At 49.6% G+C, this 18,100-nt stretch overlaps 1 protein-coding gene across 3 annotated transcripts; it reads left to right on the top strand.

The window, feature by feature from the left end:
• Positions 1–1,136: 1,136 nt before the first annotated feature.
• Positions 1,137–7,653, top strand: Kcns1 (potassium voltage-gated channel modifier subfamily S member 1). Of its 3 annotated transcripts, none has more exons than XM_004669317.2 (3): positions 1,137–1,302; positions 1,561–2,606; positions 6,636–7,653. In XM_004669317.2, the coding sequence occupies exons 2-3, from the start codon at positions 1,578–1,580 to the stop codon at positions 7,101–7,103; spliced, it is 1,497 nt and encodes a 498-aa protein (XP_004669374.1). In that variant the 5' UTR covers positions 1,137–1,302; positions 1,561–1,577; the 3' UTR covers positions 7,104–7,653. The 3 variants fall into 3 exon arrangements, with proteins under 3 accessions (XP_004669374.1, XP_045013190.1, XP_045013189.1); XM_045157255.1 differs by having other exon boundaries at positions 1,167–1,302; positions 1,472–2,606; XM_045157254.1 differs by having other exon boundaries at positions 1,167–1,302; positions 1,453–2,606.
• Positions 7,654–18,100: the final 10,447 nt, after the last annotated feature.

Here is an 18,100-nt window from a genome sequence, read left to right as displayed (position 1 = left end):
AGTGGCTAAAGGCCTTGAAGTGCCCATTCTCCCTCTGTTGACACCCCTCCCCGTCTTTAACAAATAAAATTTTTTTTTAAATTTCTTTTTTAAAGTCTGTGAGGCCAGGTGTGGTGGTGCACACCTTTAATCCCAGCACTCGGGAGGCAGAGATAGGAAGAGCGCCATGAGTTGGAGGCCACCCTGAGAATACACAGTGAATTCCAGGTCAGCCTGGGCTAGAGAGCCCACCAAGAAAAAACAAAAAAAAAGAAGTCTGTGAGGGGCTGAAGAGATGACTTAGCCACTAAGGTGCTTGCCTGCAAAGCCTAAGAACTCATGTTCACTCTCCAGGTCCCACATAGTCAGACGCAAAGTGACACAAGTGTGCAATATCACACATGCACACAAGGGAACACGCACATCTGGAGTTCGTTCACAGCAGTTGAAAAGGCCTGGTATACCCATTCTCTTTCTCAAAAATAAAATAACTGTTTAAAAGTCTGTGAGGCTAGCCTGGGCTATGTAGCAAGATCCTGTCTCAGAAAATAAAAACAGGGGCTAGAGAGATGGCTTAGCGGTTAAGGCATTCGCCTGCAAAGCCAGAGGCTCTCCGTTCCACTTTCCAGGACCCACGTAAGCCAGATGCACAAGGGGGCGTGTGCATCTGGAGTTCGTTTACAGTGGCTGGAGGCCCTGGAGTGCCCATTCTCCTCCCCCCCCCCTCTGCTTCTTTCTCCCTCTCAAATAAATAAATTTAAAAAAATTGAAACAGGGCTAGAGAAATGGCTTAACGGTTATGGTGCTTGCCCGCAAAGCCAAAGGATTCAGATTCCATTCCTCAGTACACACATAAAGCCAGACGCACGTGTCTGGAGTTCGTTTGCAGTGGTTAAAGGCCATGGTGCGCCCATTCTCGCTCTCTCAAATAAATAAATACATAAATAAGTAATATAAAAATTAACAAAACACAACTTTCCCTACCCTCCCCCCCCCCCACACACACACCCAGGAGCAAGTCCCTACCTCAGAGTTCAGATTGGCCAAAAGTACGGCAGACCTGAGAATCTACAGTTTGGAAATCCTGTGGTCCAGAGAACACACTTGGAGAACCACAAGTCATCCTGATTTTCCTGTGATTTTAGGTGGCGAGCATTGCAGCCCCCATTCGCAAAACAGGATACCGAAACCCAGAGCACTGGCTGTCAAGGATCCCATGGTGTTCCCAGGCCCAACCTTGTCCAGAGAAAGGAGACATCCCACATGACCTCCCAGCAGATGCCAGGCCATCGTGCCTTCCCATCACTTTCGTAGTCCTTCAAGGTAAGGGCTCCCCGTTTGTTGTCCCCTGGAGGAAACAACCGAGCGCGAGCAGGATCAGTGATCTGACCAAAGCGGCCTAGTGGTGGGTGGGGGCGGGGGACAGGGCGCAGTCAACTCCAAGCCTCACTTGAGTCGCCTCCTGCATACGAGGTGCATCTCCTATCTCCAGCACCCTGACCGGTGGGTGGCGCGGAGGTGGTGGTGAAGGCGGTGGAGGGCGTGGATCGTAACCCACCCGAGTCTTCCGGATGCGCGCAGGACCGGACGCTGTAGCCATGGTGAGCGAGTCCCCGGGGCCGGGCGCGGGCATCCCGTGGAGGCGGAGAGACGAGGCGCTGCACGTGAACGTGGGCGGCGTGCGGCGGCGTCTGAGCGCGCAGGCCCTGGCTCGCTTTCCGGGCACGCGTCTGGGTCGCCTGCAGGCCGCGGCGTCCGAGGAGCAGGCGCGGCGCCTGTGCGACGACTACGACGCGGCGGCGCGCGAGTTCTACTTCGACCGTCACCCGGGCTTCTTCCTGGGCCTGCTGCACTTCTACCGCACGGGCCACCTGCACGTGCTGGACGAGCTGTGCGTCTTCGCCTTCGGCCAGGAGGCCGACTACTGGGGGCTGGGCGAGAACGCGCTGGCCGCGTGCTGCCGCGCGCGCTACCTGGAGCGGCGCGTGGCGCGCCCGCGCGCCTGGGACGAGGACAGCGACGCGCCGAGCAGCGTGGACCCGTGCCCGGACGAGATCTCCGACGTGCAGCGCGAGCTGGCCCGGTACGGCGCGGCCCGCTGCGGGCGCCTGCGCCGCCGCCTGTGGCTCACCATGGAGAACCCGGGCTACTCGCTGCCCAGCAAGCTCTTCAGCTGCGTCTCCATCGGCGTGGTGCTCGCCTCCATCGCCGCCATGTGCATCCACAGCCTGCCCGAGTACCAGGCCCGAGAGGCGGCCGCCGCCGTGGCCGCCGTGGCGGCGGGACGCAGCGCCGAGGAAGCGCGCGACGACCCGGTGCTGCGCCGCCTGGAGTACTTCTGCATCGCCTGGTTCAGCTTCGAGGTGTCGTCGCGCCTGCTGCTGGCGCCCAGCACGCGCAACTTCTTCTGCCACCCGCTCAACCTCATCGACATCGTGTCCGTGCTGCCGTTCTATCTCACGCTGCTGGCCGGGGCTGCGCTGGGCGACCGGGGTGGGGGTGGCAGCGGCGAGGAGCTCGGGGACCTGGGCAAAGTGGTGCAGGTGTTCCGCCTCATGCGCATCTTCCGCGTGCTCAAGTTGGCGCGTCACTCCACCGGGCTCCGCTCGCTGGGAGCCACCCTCAAGGTAGGATGGCTTGAGGCCCCGGGTTGGGGCAGAGGGAGGCGAGTGTACGGGTGGGACAAGTTAGCATGTGAACCTGTGAGCCTGCCATGTCTAGGTGCACGTTTAACTGAGATGCCGTTCGTTGGCCCGGGCCACAAGGCTTCATGCCAGGTGTACATTCATGTGCAGTCTGAGCTACCTTCCCAATAGCCTTGCTACCTGTATTTACCTGGGAAAAAAATTGAGCCATGATTTTGCTGGAAGGAAGAGAGGGAGGGAGGGAGGGAGGGAGGGAGAAAGGGAGGGAGAAAGGGAGGGAGAAAGCAAGGAGGGAGGGAGGAAAGAAAGAAGGAAAAGGTTACTTTAAAAAATATTTGTGAGGGCTGGAGAGATGGCTTAGCGGTTAAACGCTTGCCTGTGAAGCCTAAGGACCCTGGTTCGAGGCTCGATTCTCCAGGACCCACATAAGCCAGACGTACAAGGTGGCGCATGCATCTGGTGTTCATTCATAGTGGCTGGAGGCCCTGGCGCACCCATTCTCTCCCCCTGTCCGCCTCTCTCTCTCTCTCTCTCTCCCCCTGTCACTCTCAAGTAAATAAGAATAAACAACAACAACAAAATATTTGTGAGAGCTGGAGAGATGGCTTAGCGGTTAAGCACTTGCCTGTGAAGCCTAAGGACCCTGGTTCGAAGCTCAATTCCCCAGGACCCACGTTAGCCAGATGCACAAGGAGGCACACGCGTCTGGAGTTCTTTTGCAGTGGCTGGAGGCCCTGACACACCCATTCTCTCTGTGCCTCTTTCTCCCTCTGTCTGTCGCTCTCAAATAAATAAATAAAAATAAACTTTTTTTTGAAAATTGTAAGAAAGAAAGGGGCAAAGGAACTCCAGACACATGCGCCATTTGGTGCATCTGACTTTACGGGGGTACTGAGGAACCAAATATATGCCATCAGGCTTTGCAAGCAAGTGCCTTTGACCACTAAACCATCTCTCCAGCTCAAAAGGTTACTCTTAATATCTCTATCAAACATCAAATAACACTTACCACAAAAACAGGCAAAGAAGAATGTTAACTGGCTTATTCACCAGAGTCTTTCTTCACACATTATCAGAAGACACAGGTAGTCACAGGTCACCCTTAATTGGCCAGGTCTAGGAATAGCCTGGAACTAACACTTCCTGAGCACAGAGTCTGTATTCTAAGTCAATTTCACATCCATTATAGATTAGTCCCTAGGACAGCCTCCTCTGGAAGATGCTGTTTTTGTTTTCTTCCTTTACATGAAGATTCTGAGGTTGCAGGGTTGACTTGTGTAAGCATGGCTGCACTTTAGTAAGCCCAGGGGTTGAAAGGAGCCCGATCTGAGGAGGGAGGCAACGTGAACAATTTGTACCAAGGTCTGATAGGGAGACAGGGAGGAGGCAACACGGACAGAAGGGGATGCAGGGAACGCTGTCGAAGAGGTGCGTGGGTCTGGATACCGAAGACATTAACTCTTGGACCTTGCTATTTTCTTTTCTAAACTTGACTGAGGGCACAGAGGAGCTTAAGTAGGAGCAAGTGTCATCACTACTTTGCAGCTGTGGAAACTGAGGCTCTAAGAGGTGTGACAGGACTCGTGGAAGGTCCCTCAGTTAAGTGGCAGAGCCCAGAGAATAACCCAACTGTGCCCAACTCCAGCACTTTAGACTTCCCACTGAAGCCCTTTGCAGACCTGTGAGGGGTCCCCAGAAGGTACTCAAGGGTCCCTTCGACCCTTGGCTTAGTAAAGGCTCTTGCATGTCTTCATAGCAGGGCAACCGGGATACTGGGCACCTACAAGTGACCCAGGCAGAATGCTAGGGCCCTGGGCAGGTACAGTATGTAATTGGGTTCCTACTTTTTTGTTTGTTTTGTTTTTTTGAGTTAGCGTCTCAATCCAGCCCAGGCTGACGTGGAATACACTATGTAGTCTCAGGGTGGCCTTGAACTCATGGTGATCCTCCTACCTCTGCCTCATAAGTGCTGGGATTAAAGGTGTGCACCACCACACCCTAATAGATTCCTACCTTAAATTTTTTTAAAATTTAATTCATTTATTTCAGAGAGCGAGAAACAGAAAGAGGCACACCAGGGCCTTCAGCCACTGCTAACAAACTACAGACACGTGCGCCACCTTGTGCTTACGTGGGTCCTGGGAATCGAACCAGGGTCCTTTGGCTTTGCAGGCAAACGCCTTAACCACTAAGCCATTTCTCCAGCCCCAGGTTCCTACTTTCAAACAAGCTCCCCTGTCCTCCATACATTTCAGCTTGAGAGGCCCTGCTATAGACTAGAGGTCTCAGCCTGGGGGGAGGGGGACTGTGCATGAAGCCATGTCCCTGCACTTGAGCTAATCATTCCAGCCAGTAGCGGGTCTGTCCTCACTATGACGACCAAAACTATGTCTAGAAATTTCCACATGTCCTGTGGGAGATAGAGGTCATCCTCTTTGAAAACCACTGCCTTAGGGGTTGACCTCAGCAGAAAAGAAAGCATTGGCATTCGTAAACAAATGCATTCTTCGGATGGTCTGGAGACTCACACGCTCTCAGTTTCCTCGAGGGGCAGACAGTATTTCTGTACTTCCCAGAAATGTACTAGATCACTCAAAAGTATATGAAATGAATCATTTGCATCAGGAAATGTAAACTGTGGGACTCTCAGTTTTGCAAGAGTATCAAAATCGCCAGGCGTGATAGTGCACGCCTTTAATCCCAGCACTCAAGATGCAGAGGTAGGTGGATCACCATGAGTTCAAGGCCACCCTGAGATTACATAATGAATTCCAGGTCAGCCTGCACTACAGTGAGACCCTACCTCGAAAAACCAAAAACAAGAGTATCAAAACCACCAGGAGGGCTGGACAGATTGCCTGCAAAGCCTAACAAAATGGGTTTGATTCCCCAGTACCCATGTAAAGCCAGATGCACAAAGTGGTGCATGCATGTGGAGTTCACCTGCAGCAGCTGGAGGCCCTGATGTGCCCATTCTCTCTCTGTCTCTTTTCTCTCTGCTTGCAAATAAATAAAACAATAAAATAAAACAAAAATATTTAAAGGGCTGGAGAGATGGCTCAGTAGTTAAGGTGCTTGCCTGCAAAGCCTAACAACCCAAGTTTGATTCCCTGGTACCCATGTAAAGCCAGATGCACAAAGTGACGCATGCATCTGGAATTTGTTTGCAGTGGCTAGAGGCCCTGGCTTGTGTGTGCTGTCTCTCTCTTCTCTGTCTCTCTCTGCATGTAAATAAATAAATAGAATTAAATATATATATATATACACACACACATATACATATACATATATCTGGGATGGAGAGATGGTTTAGCACTTCAGGTGTATGCCTGTGAAGCCTAAGGACCCCAGTTCGGTTCTCCAGGTCCCACATAAGCCAGATGCACATGGTGGCACATGTGTCTGGAGTTCATTTGCAGTGGCTAGAGGTCCTGGTGCACTCATTCTCACTCTCTCTCCCTCTAATAAATAAATAAATAAAGATTAAATCTCAAAAACTATCAGTAAGGGCTGGAGGGATGGCTTAGCAGTTAAGGTGTTTGCCTGAAAAGACAAAGGATCCAGGTTCAATTCCCCAGGACCCACGTTAGCCAGATGCACAAGGGGGTGCACACGTCTGGAGTTCATTTGCAGTGGCTGGAGGCCCTGGTGTGCTCATTCTCATTCACTCTCTTTCTCTCTCTCCCCCTTTCCCTCTCCCTCTCTCCCTTTCTCTCTCTCTAGTAAATAAATATAAATTAAATCTTAAAAACCACCAGTGAGAAGAAACGTGTGTGGCCAAGCAGGTGCCCTGTATAACAGAAATGGGGCCTGTGTTGAATCCCAAGGAATGTTGTTATTGCCTTGTATAATTGTAGTCAGGGTACGCGGGGCTTGGCATCAGCTTTACGTTGTGACTTTGGGCTGTGCCCCCTTCACTCTCTGAGCCTCCCCTCCATGTCTCCACTTGCTCGGGTACGAGGCCCATAAACCCAGCTAGCGCTGACCTGGGTTTCTGTATTCTCTCTCCAGCACAGCTACCGGGAAGTGGGCATCTTACTGCTGTACCTGGCCGTGGGCGTGTCCGTGTTCTCTGGGGTGGCCTACACCGCGGAGGAGGAGAACGTGGGCTTTGACACCATCCCAGCCTGCTGGTGGTGGGGCACGGTGAGCATGACTACTGTGGGCTACGGAGATGTGGTTCCAGAGACAGTGGCTGGCAAGCTGGCAGCCTCAGGCTGTATCCTCGGGGGCATCCTGGTGGTGGCACTCCCCATCACCATCATCTTCAACAAGTTCTCCCACTTCTACCGGCGCCAGAAGGCCCTGGAGGCAGCCGTGCGCAGCAGTGGCCAGCGGGAGTTTGAGGACTTGCTAAGCAGCGTGGACGGAGTGTCAGAGGCATCTCTGGAAACATCCCGAGAGACTTCTCAGGAAGGGCGGTTTGCAGACCTGGAGACCCGGGCCCCCCACGAACCAGCACATTCTCACAGTTATTAAAACCAGGGCTCTGCGCCCCCTCCCCAACAGCCCTAGTCAGTTAACACAGAGCAGAACCTTTCCCAGCTTAGGTTCGCCAAGGGAATCGTGCCCCTGAGAAATGAGAAGAGGCAGCCAACCTTTCTCCAGAGGTCCAGGGCAGGAAAGCGATCCCCAAGATGCCAGCGGGTCCCAAGGTGCCATGGTCCTGCACAGCACCCGGGCACGAGGGAGAAAGAGAAAGGGTGCTGGCCATGTGTATCCACGATTGAGACGGAAGGTGAGAGTTAACCTTCCATTGCACAGATGAGCAGTGACCCAAACGTCATAAGCTCAGCAGCAGTTGTGGAGCCAGCTCTGGACTCCATGGTTGTGGTCAGGGAGACAGATATCCCATCTGCTCTTGTTTCTCCTTTCACAGTTTGCCTGTGGTTTAGTGGGGGTGGTGTGGCTCCCACAAGTCGATTCATAGGGTGAGAATCCTTTGTCAGGATGAAGGAGAGGTGATGGGATTTGGACATGGGCATCCAGGGCCTCAGCTCTATTTCTCTTCTAGGAGCTTCAGAAAAGAGTCGGCTCTTAAAAAAAAGAGTCCTGAGGGGCTCAGCAGTTAAAAGCGTTGGACTGCAAAGCCTGTCGGCCCTGGGTTCAATTCCCCAGTCACCCGTGTAAGCCAGACGCAGAAAGCGGTGCAAATATCTCACGCTCCTTTGCAGTAGCAAGAGGCTCTGGCACACGCATGTGTGCACATACACACACAAAAAAATTTTTAATGAGTCCTAGGAGGAAGGAGTGGGTACTGACTCCTTAGCTGGTCTGCAGGACTTGCTGAGAAATCACCTCCTGCATTTCCTTCCTAGGGCTGACTTTTAGGAGAGAATATCTGAAGAGGCTCTTTGGAGGCCTAGACCCAGCTCTGTGCCTGCTGTGGGAAGTGGCCCAGCCCCAGCCCATCTGTCAGATGGTCACAGTGTGTGACCCACAGTGAGATAGAAGCCAAATTGAGCTTAGGAGGCACCGACCTAAAGCCAGCTCATCTCTGAAACACTGGCAGCGTGCTACCTTGCACGACTCCTATTCCAACCTCAGAAGCTCCCTTCTGCCCACCACATTAGCCCTGCCTTGGGTAACCATCCAGGCAAACGTTTGAGACTGCTGTATCTGGCTTTGGCCCTGCCATCATCGCTGGAGGAAAAAATATCTCATGTTCTGCTGAAACCTCTGGCTCCTTGCTGAGCAAGGTTCCATGGCCCCTTTTCACATATTGAGGCTACAGTACCCGTCTGACGTCATAGCCACCCTGAGGTCCTGTCCATTCTATCCCACTGAGCCTCAAGCAGAAAGGTACTGTGTGGCTCATCTCCACCCTAAGGGCAGGTGGGTGTCCAGTGCAGGTTGCCTAGATTAACCAATTCCTGAAGCTTGCTCCATGCCCAGCACTGGGAGGCGGGTGGGAAAGGGAAGAGGAACTAGCCAGCGAGAGAACTTGCCCTTCAAAATGTAACACAAGCCAGGCGTGGTGGCGCCTGCCTTTAATCCCAACACTCGGGAGGCAGAGGTAGGAGAGTGGCCATGAGATCGAGGCCACCCTGAGACTACAGAGTTAATTCCAGGTCAGCCTGAGCCAGAGTGAGACCCTACCTCGAAAAACAAAAACCAAACAACAATGTAACACAAGACTGAAAAGGAGACCCATTCAGCAACCCTGCCCCGCCATGCTTGGTTGGGAGTTGTGAGTTCCTCACACACTCGTTTACTGTTATTATCAGAAGAGTCCCAGGACAGTAAGTCTTCACGTGTGGTCTGGAGACATGTTTTCTTCAGCTGAATGGTAACTTCAGTAGATTTTAAATTTCTGAATGCCTTTGGAGGACCTCTGTACTCTCATTCTACACAGCATCCCCCCTCTCCTCCGTACAGATACATAAGCCTCCACAGTCAACTCCTCAGATTTACTTACTCACCAGGCCTCTGAATTATTGATGCTTTCTAGGCTCAAGAGGTAATGGCAAGAAGAGCAGATATCCCTGTGCCAATGAAGGGAACTTCTAGGGGAGACAGACTAATGCAGTAGTCAGGAAAAATATAGATAGCATCGTCAACTTTACCAAGTGGGGAACTAGAAGCATGTATGATATGCCAGGGCCCGTTACCTAAGAGGTCAGGGAAGGCTTTCCTGAGTGAGGGATGACCCAGCCTGACATAATAAGGTTAACTAACAGTTAAGCAAAAGGGGTGCCCATATTCCAAGCAGAGCAAGCAGCATGTGGGCAGCATACACTGGGTGCCCAACACCCTCACGGATTCCGAGTCTCCAGACTGAAGCAGAGGCAGGAGCTAAGCCAAAGGGTTTTTTGGGGAACACAACCACCCCTACCACACACTCCCCTTTCAACATCTGGGCCCAGCTGTGCCCAGGTTGGGGAACAGATCGGAGAGCTTTCTGGATCCCACCTCTGGTCTTGCCTAGTACCCCAAATGGCTTCCAGATTTTCTGATCCTGCAAACAAGCCCCTAAGACTGGTGTGGAGACGGCTCGGAGGCGAGCTGTCTGGCCTGAGTCCATCACCAGGTCATGTGTGATCTCAGCAGAAATGCAACAGCTCACTCCCACTCCGGTGTATCCATGAAACCATTATGCATTAAATAAAGGAGTCATACCCAGGGACCTGCTTCTGCCAGCATGGGGCTGGTCTCCTAAGGTGTTCTTTGAGTGGGGCACGGTGGGTGATGGGTGGCATCACTTGGGATCCATATCCTCTGCTTCCAGTCTTGGGCCCCATACCAACTTCATCTGTGGTTAAACCAACCAGAACAGGTTGCAAATGACAAGAACCTCATTGGAGTTAACTTTGTCAGAAAGGTAACTTGTCAGGCTTGAAGGGAGAGGCCTCTTAATCAATCCCACTTATTTGGGAGGCTAAGACAGGAGTCCAAAATTTCTAGACCAGCCCAGTTAACAATCTCAAAATGGGGGGGGGGGGAGTGGATTGGAGAGATGGCTTAGTGGTTAAGGTGCTTTCCCACGAAGCCTAAGGACCTGTGTTTGACTCCAGATCCTACAAAAGCCAGACACACAAAGTAATGCAAGTCCACAAGGCTGCACATGCGCACAAGGTGGTACACACATCTGGAGTTAAAGTGCAGTGGCTGGAGGCCCTGGTGTGCCACTTCTCTCTCTCTCTCATTAAAAAATGAAAAGAAGGGCTGGAGAGATGGCTTAGCGGTTAAGCACTTGCCTGAGAAGCCTAAGGATACTGGTTCGAGGCTCGATTCCCCAGGACCCACGTTAGCCAGATGCACAAGGGGGTGCACACGTCTGGAGTTCATTTGCAGTGGCTGGAAGCCCTGGCACGCCCATTCTGTCTCCCCTCCACCCCCGTCTTTCTCTGTCGCTCTCAAATAAATAAACAAAAAAAAATTTTTTTTTAATGAAAAGAAGTAAAAAAGCTGGGCAGGGTGGTGCATGCCTTTAATTCCAGCACTTAGGAGACAGAGGTGGGAGGATCACCATAAGTTCAAGGCCACCCTGAGATGACATAGTGAATTCCAGGTCAGCCTGGACTACAGTGAGACCATACTTCGAAAAAGAAAAAAAAATTGACAAAAAAATGCTGATGAACAGGTGAGGTAGGACTGCTGAGTCTGAGGTCAGCCTGGGCTACTCAAACAATGAGGGGTCTGGGGAGATTGCTCAGTGGTTAAAGGTACTTGTTTGTGAAGCCTGCTGTCCTGGGTTCAATCCCCCAATGCCCACATAAAGCCAGAAGCAAAATGGCTACAATTCATTTGCAGAGGCAAGAGCCCCTGGCAGACCCATACACACACAGACACACATCCACAAATAACTTTTTTTTTTAATTTGAGAGCGACAGACACAGAGAGAAAGACAGGTAGAGGGAGAGAGAGAGAATGGGCACGCCAGGCTTCCAGCCTCTGCAAACGAACTCCAGACGCGTGCGCCCCCTTGTGCATCTGGCTAACGTGGGACCTGGGGAACCGAGCCTCGAACCAGGGTCCTTAGGCTTCACAGGCAAGCGCTTAACCGCTAAGCCATCTCTCTCCAGCCCCACAAATAACTTTTTTAAAGAGCACTGGTTGGCGATCGAGCTCAGTGGTAGAGCACGGGTGTAGCATGAATGAAACCCTGGGTCCAGTCGTGTCCTCCTCATGAATCCAGATCCGAGTTCATTCTTCCCTTGGGATCGCTCATCCTGCCTCAGTTACTCTGCAAACAGTAAGAGTGGAAGTGGTCTCAGGGATGCCCTGTATACGAGACTGGAAGGAAGCAGACGAAAGACACGGCCACGAGGAAGACAGGCCGTTGCCGCTTCCTCGGCACTGCAAAGCTCCGAGCGCTGCAGCTGGCATTGGAGATGGTCCACCTCTGCCGTGTGTTCACCTGCCTCAGGCTGGCACTTCAGCTGGCTGGCATTCTCCGCTTACTGCGGTGCCCAGACCTTTTATCCCTAGGGAGTCTGAGCCCTTGGTAGTGCTGAAGCCAAGAAGATGCCCCAGGGGGTCGCCTGGCTTTATTTGTAGTCCCAGCTCCCTTCCAGTAGCAGTGGCCATATTTCCTCTTGAGAGGATGAGTTGGTTAAATTCCCTTTATGCTTCCAGTCTAGGGGTAAGAAGCCGGGTAGCAAGTCAGCATCTGGCAGCGGTAGAACCAGCAAAATCCAGCCGTTATTTTACTTTGGGTTTTGGAGATGGAAGTGCTAAGGAATGGCCAGGTCTTCACTTTGCAAGAAACATCTCTACATGGACCAGAGTATGGGACACTTTTAAGAAACCTCACTCCTGGGCACTGGGATCCATCACCCTGTGAAAGACACGTCTGTTTCCCACGGCTGAAGTAGCCACTCCTTTTTGCACTTTAGGCCCTGTTGATGGGGTATCATTGACATAAAAAATCAGGTTGAGTGGGCTGGAGAGATGGCTTAGCAGTTAAGCACTTGCCTGTGAAGCCCGAGGACCCCAGTTCGAGGCTTGATTCCCCAGGACCCACGTTAGCCAGATGGACTAGGGGGCGCACGTGTCTGGAGTTTGTTTGCGGTGGCTGGAAGCCCTGTAGCATCCCCATTCTCCCTCCCTCTCCCTCTCTCTCTCTCTCTCTCTCTCCCTCTCTCTCTCTCTCTCTCTCTCTCTCTCTCTCTCTGCCTCTTTCTCTCTCTGTCTCTGTCACTCTCAAATAAATAAATAAAAATGAACATAAAATTTAAAAAAAAATCAGGTTGAGTGAAACCCTACCTCAGGCTCAGGGAGTTGAGGTTTGAAGAGAAGGATACATAAGCTTGACCAATAAAGGAAAGTTGTTATCCCTTCATGGTTCCTCAGAATGTCGGATGAAACCAGGAGATGCAGATTAGCTCAGGGACTGGAACAAAGGAGCCAACACCTAACAAAGAGCCAGAATTGGAAATACCACCTGATTAATTCCCTGTCCTTTTCCAAGATGCATCTCATTTTGTACCAAATAGAAAATCGTGGCTGTTTTTGTTTGTTTGTTTGGTTGGTTGGTTTTTAGAGAATGAGAGGGACACAGAATTGGCACACCAGGGCCTCAGCCACTGCAATCGAACTCCAAATGCTTGTGCCACCTAGTGGGCATGTGTGACCTTGTGCTTACCTCACCTTTGTGCATCTGTCTTATATAGGATCTGGAGAGTGGAACATAGGTCCTTGGGCTTCGCAGGCAAGTGCCTTAACCACCAGCCCAGGAAATGGTGTTTTCATAGGATTTATTACCAGAAAGAGCCTTGATAAAGGCATTAATTTCTAAAGCATCCTCCAAAGATGTGATACCACTGTTGATTTTTCTATTTTAAGGCAGTTGCTCAATTGGATTTTGCTAGCTTTTTTTGTTTGTTTGTTTGTTTCTGTTTTTTGGTTTTTAGGGTTTCACTCTAGTCCAAGCTGACCTGGAATTCACTATAGAGTCTCAGGGTGTCCTCAAACTCACAGTGATCTTCCTGCCTCTGCCTCCTGATTGCTGGGATTAAAGGTGTGTCTCACCACACCTGACACATCTTTTTTTTTATATGTTATTTATTTGACAGAGAGTGAGAGAGACAGACTGGGCACACCAGGGCCTCTAGCCACTGCAAATGAATCCCAGATGCATGCACCACCTTGTGCATCGGGCTTGTGTGGGTTCTGGGGAATTGAATCTGGGTCCTTACACTTCACAGACAAGTACCTTAACCACTAAGCCATATTTCCAGCTCTCACTTAAAAAAGGTTTATATGTGTATAGATAGATATAGATATAGATATAGATATAGATATAGATATAGATATAGATATAGATATAGATATAGATATAGATATATAGATATAGATAGATATAGATATAGATATAGATAGATAGACACATATATACATATATACACAAATGCCATAGTGAACATTACTACACCAGCTAGTGAGCCAGTGTGGAGGTCTTTTCCAATGACCACCAATAAAGTAGCGATATAGTTTTAGGGCTCCACTAGGCTTCTAATGACATGAATAAATGCCAAAATATCATTATTTTTCTAATGGACCCATGGTGTGCATATCATGTAACTCTCAGACCTGACACTTGCATTAGCTCTTAAGTTTTCATCCGAGATTCCTCGAAAGGACTGAGTAGTTTCCTTCCTCCAGGACCCAATTGCCCTGTGCAATAGTTACGTGCTGTGTCCAAAACTTTGACCAGAAGCAACTTGGAAGTTTCCTTAAGCTTACAGCTTGAGGTCACAGTCCATCATGGCGGAGAAGGCACAGAGCCAGGAGCTAAAAGCAGCTGCTCACATCCGGTCCTCAGTGAGGAAGCAGGGAGTGATGAATATTGGTGCTCAGCCAGCTCTCTCCTTCATATATATATATATATATATATATATATATATATATATATATATGTATGTATGTATATACATACATATATATATATACACACACATATATATATGTATATACATATATATATATATGTATATATATATATATATATATTTGAGAAATAAAGGCAGAGAGAGAAAGAAAGATTAAAAGAATGGGGTACTCCAGGACCTCCAGCCACTGCAAACTCCAGGTGCATGCGCCACCTTGTGCATCTGGCTTACGTGGGTCCTGGCGAATTGAACCTGGGTTTTCTGGCTTTATAGGCAAGTGCCTTAACCTCTAAGCCATCTCCCCAGCCCAGCTCTCTCCTTTTTATACAGTCCAGGACCCCAGCCCTTGGAATGGTGGTGCTACCCATAGTTAAGTCTCCCACTTCAACCTAAACAAGTTAACATCTCGCCGGCATACTAGGTCTCCCAGGTGATCCTGGGTCCTGTTGAGTTGACAGTATGAAGCAACACGCCCTGGAAAATGACCACACATCCTTTTGAAAACACAAAAGAAATGTTCATACTGCACTGGTCCTAGCATACCAGAGTTCTCCCTCGAGGGCAAGAAGAATGTCCTTCCAGAATTAGGCTTCAGATGAATAACTCAAGCTGAGGTGCTAGAGTTTTATCTGGAACTACCAGGACTTAAAGTCAGGATTTTTTTTTTCTTTTGTTTTGTTTTTTGTTTTTGTTTTTCAAGGTAGAGTCTCACTCTAGCCCAGGCTGACCTGGAATTCACTATCTAGTCTCAGGGTAGCCTTGAACTCACTGTGACCCCCCTACCTGTGCCCCCCAAGTGCTAGGATTAAAGGCGTGCACCACCACACCGGGCCGGGCACTATTTGGGGTACTTGCGTTTTCCTTTATTCTAATGACTATACAACTCAAGTAAGACTTTAGTGGTTCCTTTCGAGATTTTAGGGCCACCCTACACCGTGCACTCTTGCCTCTTGCACAGCCTGATGAGTGTCATGATAACCATTCCCATTTGATTTCCGAGGATTAAATGTTAACACTGGGCTTCCTCCCCCTGTCCTCCCTTCCCTCTGGGCAGCAACTCCGCCCAGCATTCCTGATCTAGACTTTCTTCAAAGCAAGGGCAAAAGACAGGCTGGGTTCACTGGAGGCCATGGTCAGTGGTATTTATGGGAAGGAGGCACAAAACAAATCCAAGCCAGCATCCCGTCTTCAGAAAGTGTTTATTCCTTTCCTCCACAGGAAACCCAGGGATTCGGATCCCATAAGTCCCAATTCATGTGGGCTAGCATCGGTCCAAGTTTCATTAGCCAACTCAATCAACTGCTAGCGCCAGCCAGCTGCTGGAGCTGGCCGAGGGAGGGCAGCATGCCTGGTAAGTGCATCTGCTGGATCAGACACCACAAATACCCATCTGCACAGAGAGCCCTCCGGCTCTGCAGTTCCGTATGGGTCCAACATTCTTCCCCCGCTCAGCTTCCCTGCTTGGACAGAATTGACGGCCCCTCCCAGCAAAGCAGGCCTGAGGCCTACAGAACATAGTGAGCTTTCTCCACCAGGGAAGGTCATAGGCTGTTTGCACCAGTGTTTTAGAGTCTTGGATTCCTCCTCTATCTCCCAGTGCCAAACTCCACAAAGGCATGACTTCAGCAATGTGCACTGACCATCTTTGACATTTAGAAAACTCAGCCCCATTGCAAGTCCTGCGAGAGGCTCTCTGCTAGGTCATAAAAGTGCCCTTTATTTTGTGTCCCCCCCCCCAAAAAAAGGCAACATGACTTTGGATTTGCTTTACTGACTCTCCTTTTACATTATTCCAGGCAGTCAGAAACAAGAAAAGATACCGTTACACAGGCTGGGCATTGCTCTTATAATCCAATTGTGATAGATGCTACAAGAATCACATCCTCTCTGGTCAAATAATAGCGAGTGATACAAGAAAGGGCTCCACGGTGCCGCATGCCCTGTCTGCTGCTTTGCCAGGCTGGGGCATTTTGTTTTGTCCCCCTCACAGCTCAATAATTCTGAATACCTCCCAATACTGGAGGATGTGTTGCCTACAACTCAAGTCTAATCCCAGCTCCTCTTATGTTACGAATATCTGGTTGCAAAGGACAAAATCATTGCATGGACAGATAAGTAGAATTAAATGATCAGGCTTTAAAAAAGAGAGGGATGGGGGCAAGCAAGATGGCTTAGTGGTTAGAAGGTACTTACTTGCAGAGCCTGCTGGCCTGGATTCAATTCCCAAGCTACCCACATAGAACTGGAAATAAAAAAGTGCCAAATGAATCTGATACTCATTTTCAGCAACACACACACACACACACACACACACACACATAAATAAAAATTTATGGGCTGGGGTAATGGCTTAGTGGTTAAGGCGTTTGCCTGTGAAGCCTAAGGACTCCAGTTCAATTCCCCAGGATCCACGTAAGCCAGATGCACAATGGGGCACATGCATCTGGAGTTCATTTGCTGTGGCTGGAGGCCCTGGTGCGCCCATTTGTTCTTTCTTTTCTTTTTTTTTTAAACATTTTCATTTTTATTTATTTATTTATTTGAGAACAACAGACAGAAAGAGGCAGATAGACAGATAGAGAATGGGTGTGCCAGGGCCTCCAGCCACTGCAAACAAACTCCAGACGTGTGCGCCCCCTTGTGCATCTGGCTAACGTGGGTCCTGGGGAATCAAGCCTTGAACCGGGGTCCTTAGGCTTCACAGGCAAGCGCTTAACCGCTAAGCCATCTCTCCAGCCCCCATTTGTTCTTTCTCTTTGTCTCTTCCTCTGTCTCTGTCTCAAATAAAATATTTTTTAAAAAATTTAAAAGGAATGAAAGCAACAAAATGCTCAAGGTTATCAGAACTCATAAATCATTTCTTCAGGCCACTGTCATTAAGGCACCTGAGTGTTAGAAATGCCTCTATCCTGTGGATCACTCTGCTCAAGCTAGTTTCCTACAGGGTAAGTCTAGCTGGACTGAGTTGATATTATGCCGCTTGGATGACTTGAGGGAAGATTGTTTCGGAAGAACTATCACAGACATTCCCATCAGGATGTTGACAACAGAGAGGAGAGGTGAATCCTTTTATTAAAACGAAACCAAGAAATCCCAGGGAGGCAAAACCAAAACGCATCTTTTAGAATACCACTAGGTGAGACTGGCAGCAATGTGTTTCCATCCAACAGCAACAGAAACAACAATAGCTGTTATTACTTAAAAACTCATTATTTAGAAGCCTGAGAGATTGGTTTCTGCACCACATAGTAAACAATACTGCTACCAACACCTCCCAGTCATACATCTTGAATCACCTCCACCGAGCACTTCTCAGTTTCAGTTTGAAAAATCAAGGATGGTCCCAGTGAGGTGACTGGACCTCTTTAAAGGGGTTGACTTGGCAGCCATCATGGAAAAGTATGTCTGGTGTGAGAGACAACGTTCCCAGTGGAGAAAGGAAATACTGGAAGGATCCCACGGCCACTGCTCGTGGTCTCGTTTTCCTGGGCATCAACTTCATCTGCAAAATGAAGAGATGATTTCCAGAAATGTCCAGGTGTAACTGGAATCCTAAATTGGCAGGAGATATGGATCAGCCCAGTGTGTCTAGGGCTTCAGGGGTATGCTGTGTTCTTGTGACCTGCAGGCAGAAACTCCCAAGTTAGATGAGACTGAAGATCTCCTTCTATTCAGCCCTACAGTACAGATCAGAAAACAGATCATGTTAGAAGTCAATCCCAAACTGGACTCATGCATTTAATCCCAGAAGCTATCAGGAGACAGCAAGATTGCAGTGTGTTTGAAGACAGCCTGAGCTACAGAGTCAGTTCCAAGTCCACGTGGGCTAGAGTGAGACCTTTGCAGAAGCGTGCGTATGTTAGGGGGAGGGGGAGTCATCAATCCCATACCTAAGACCTGTTGAGAAAGGATTTTTCAGTTTTGGTCAGTGTCACAGTGCTATAGCTTTAACAGTGAGATCCTATGTCAAAATGAAAGAGGTCTGGGGATATAGCTCAGTGGTAGAGTGTTTGCCTAGCTTACATGAGACCTTGGGTTCAGTCCCCAGCACTAGAGGAAGGGAGGAAGGGGGGAGAAAAGAAGAAGGAACAATGTGGCTATGAACATGCTTGTATAGGTCTTTTTTGTCTTTGTTTTTGCTTT

The sequence above is a fragment of the Jaculus jaculus genome, chromosome 8 (assembly GCF_020740685.1).
Source record: "Jaculus jaculus isolate mJacJac1 chromosome 8, mJacJac1.mat.Y.cur, whole genome shotgun sequence".
Lineage (NCBI taxonomy): Eukaryota > Metazoa > Chordata > Mammalia > Rodentia > Dipodidae > Jaculus > Jaculus jaculus.
The sequence above is the reverse complement of the archived record's forward strand: the minus strand, read 5'-3'. Positions and strand labels throughout refer to the sequence as shown.

What these genes read in the sequence shown, in the direction of transcription:
- Kcns1 (XM_045157255.1), top strand. Translation starts at nt 1,551, where the DNA reads ATGCGCGCAGGACCGGACGCTGTAGCCATGGTGAGCGAGTCCCCGGGG. An exon ending in CGCTGGGAGCCACCCTCAAG is followed by an intron (nt 2,607 to 6,635) that starts GTAGGATGGCTT and finishes TTCTCTCTCCAG; the next exon opens with CACAGCTACCGGGAAGTGGG.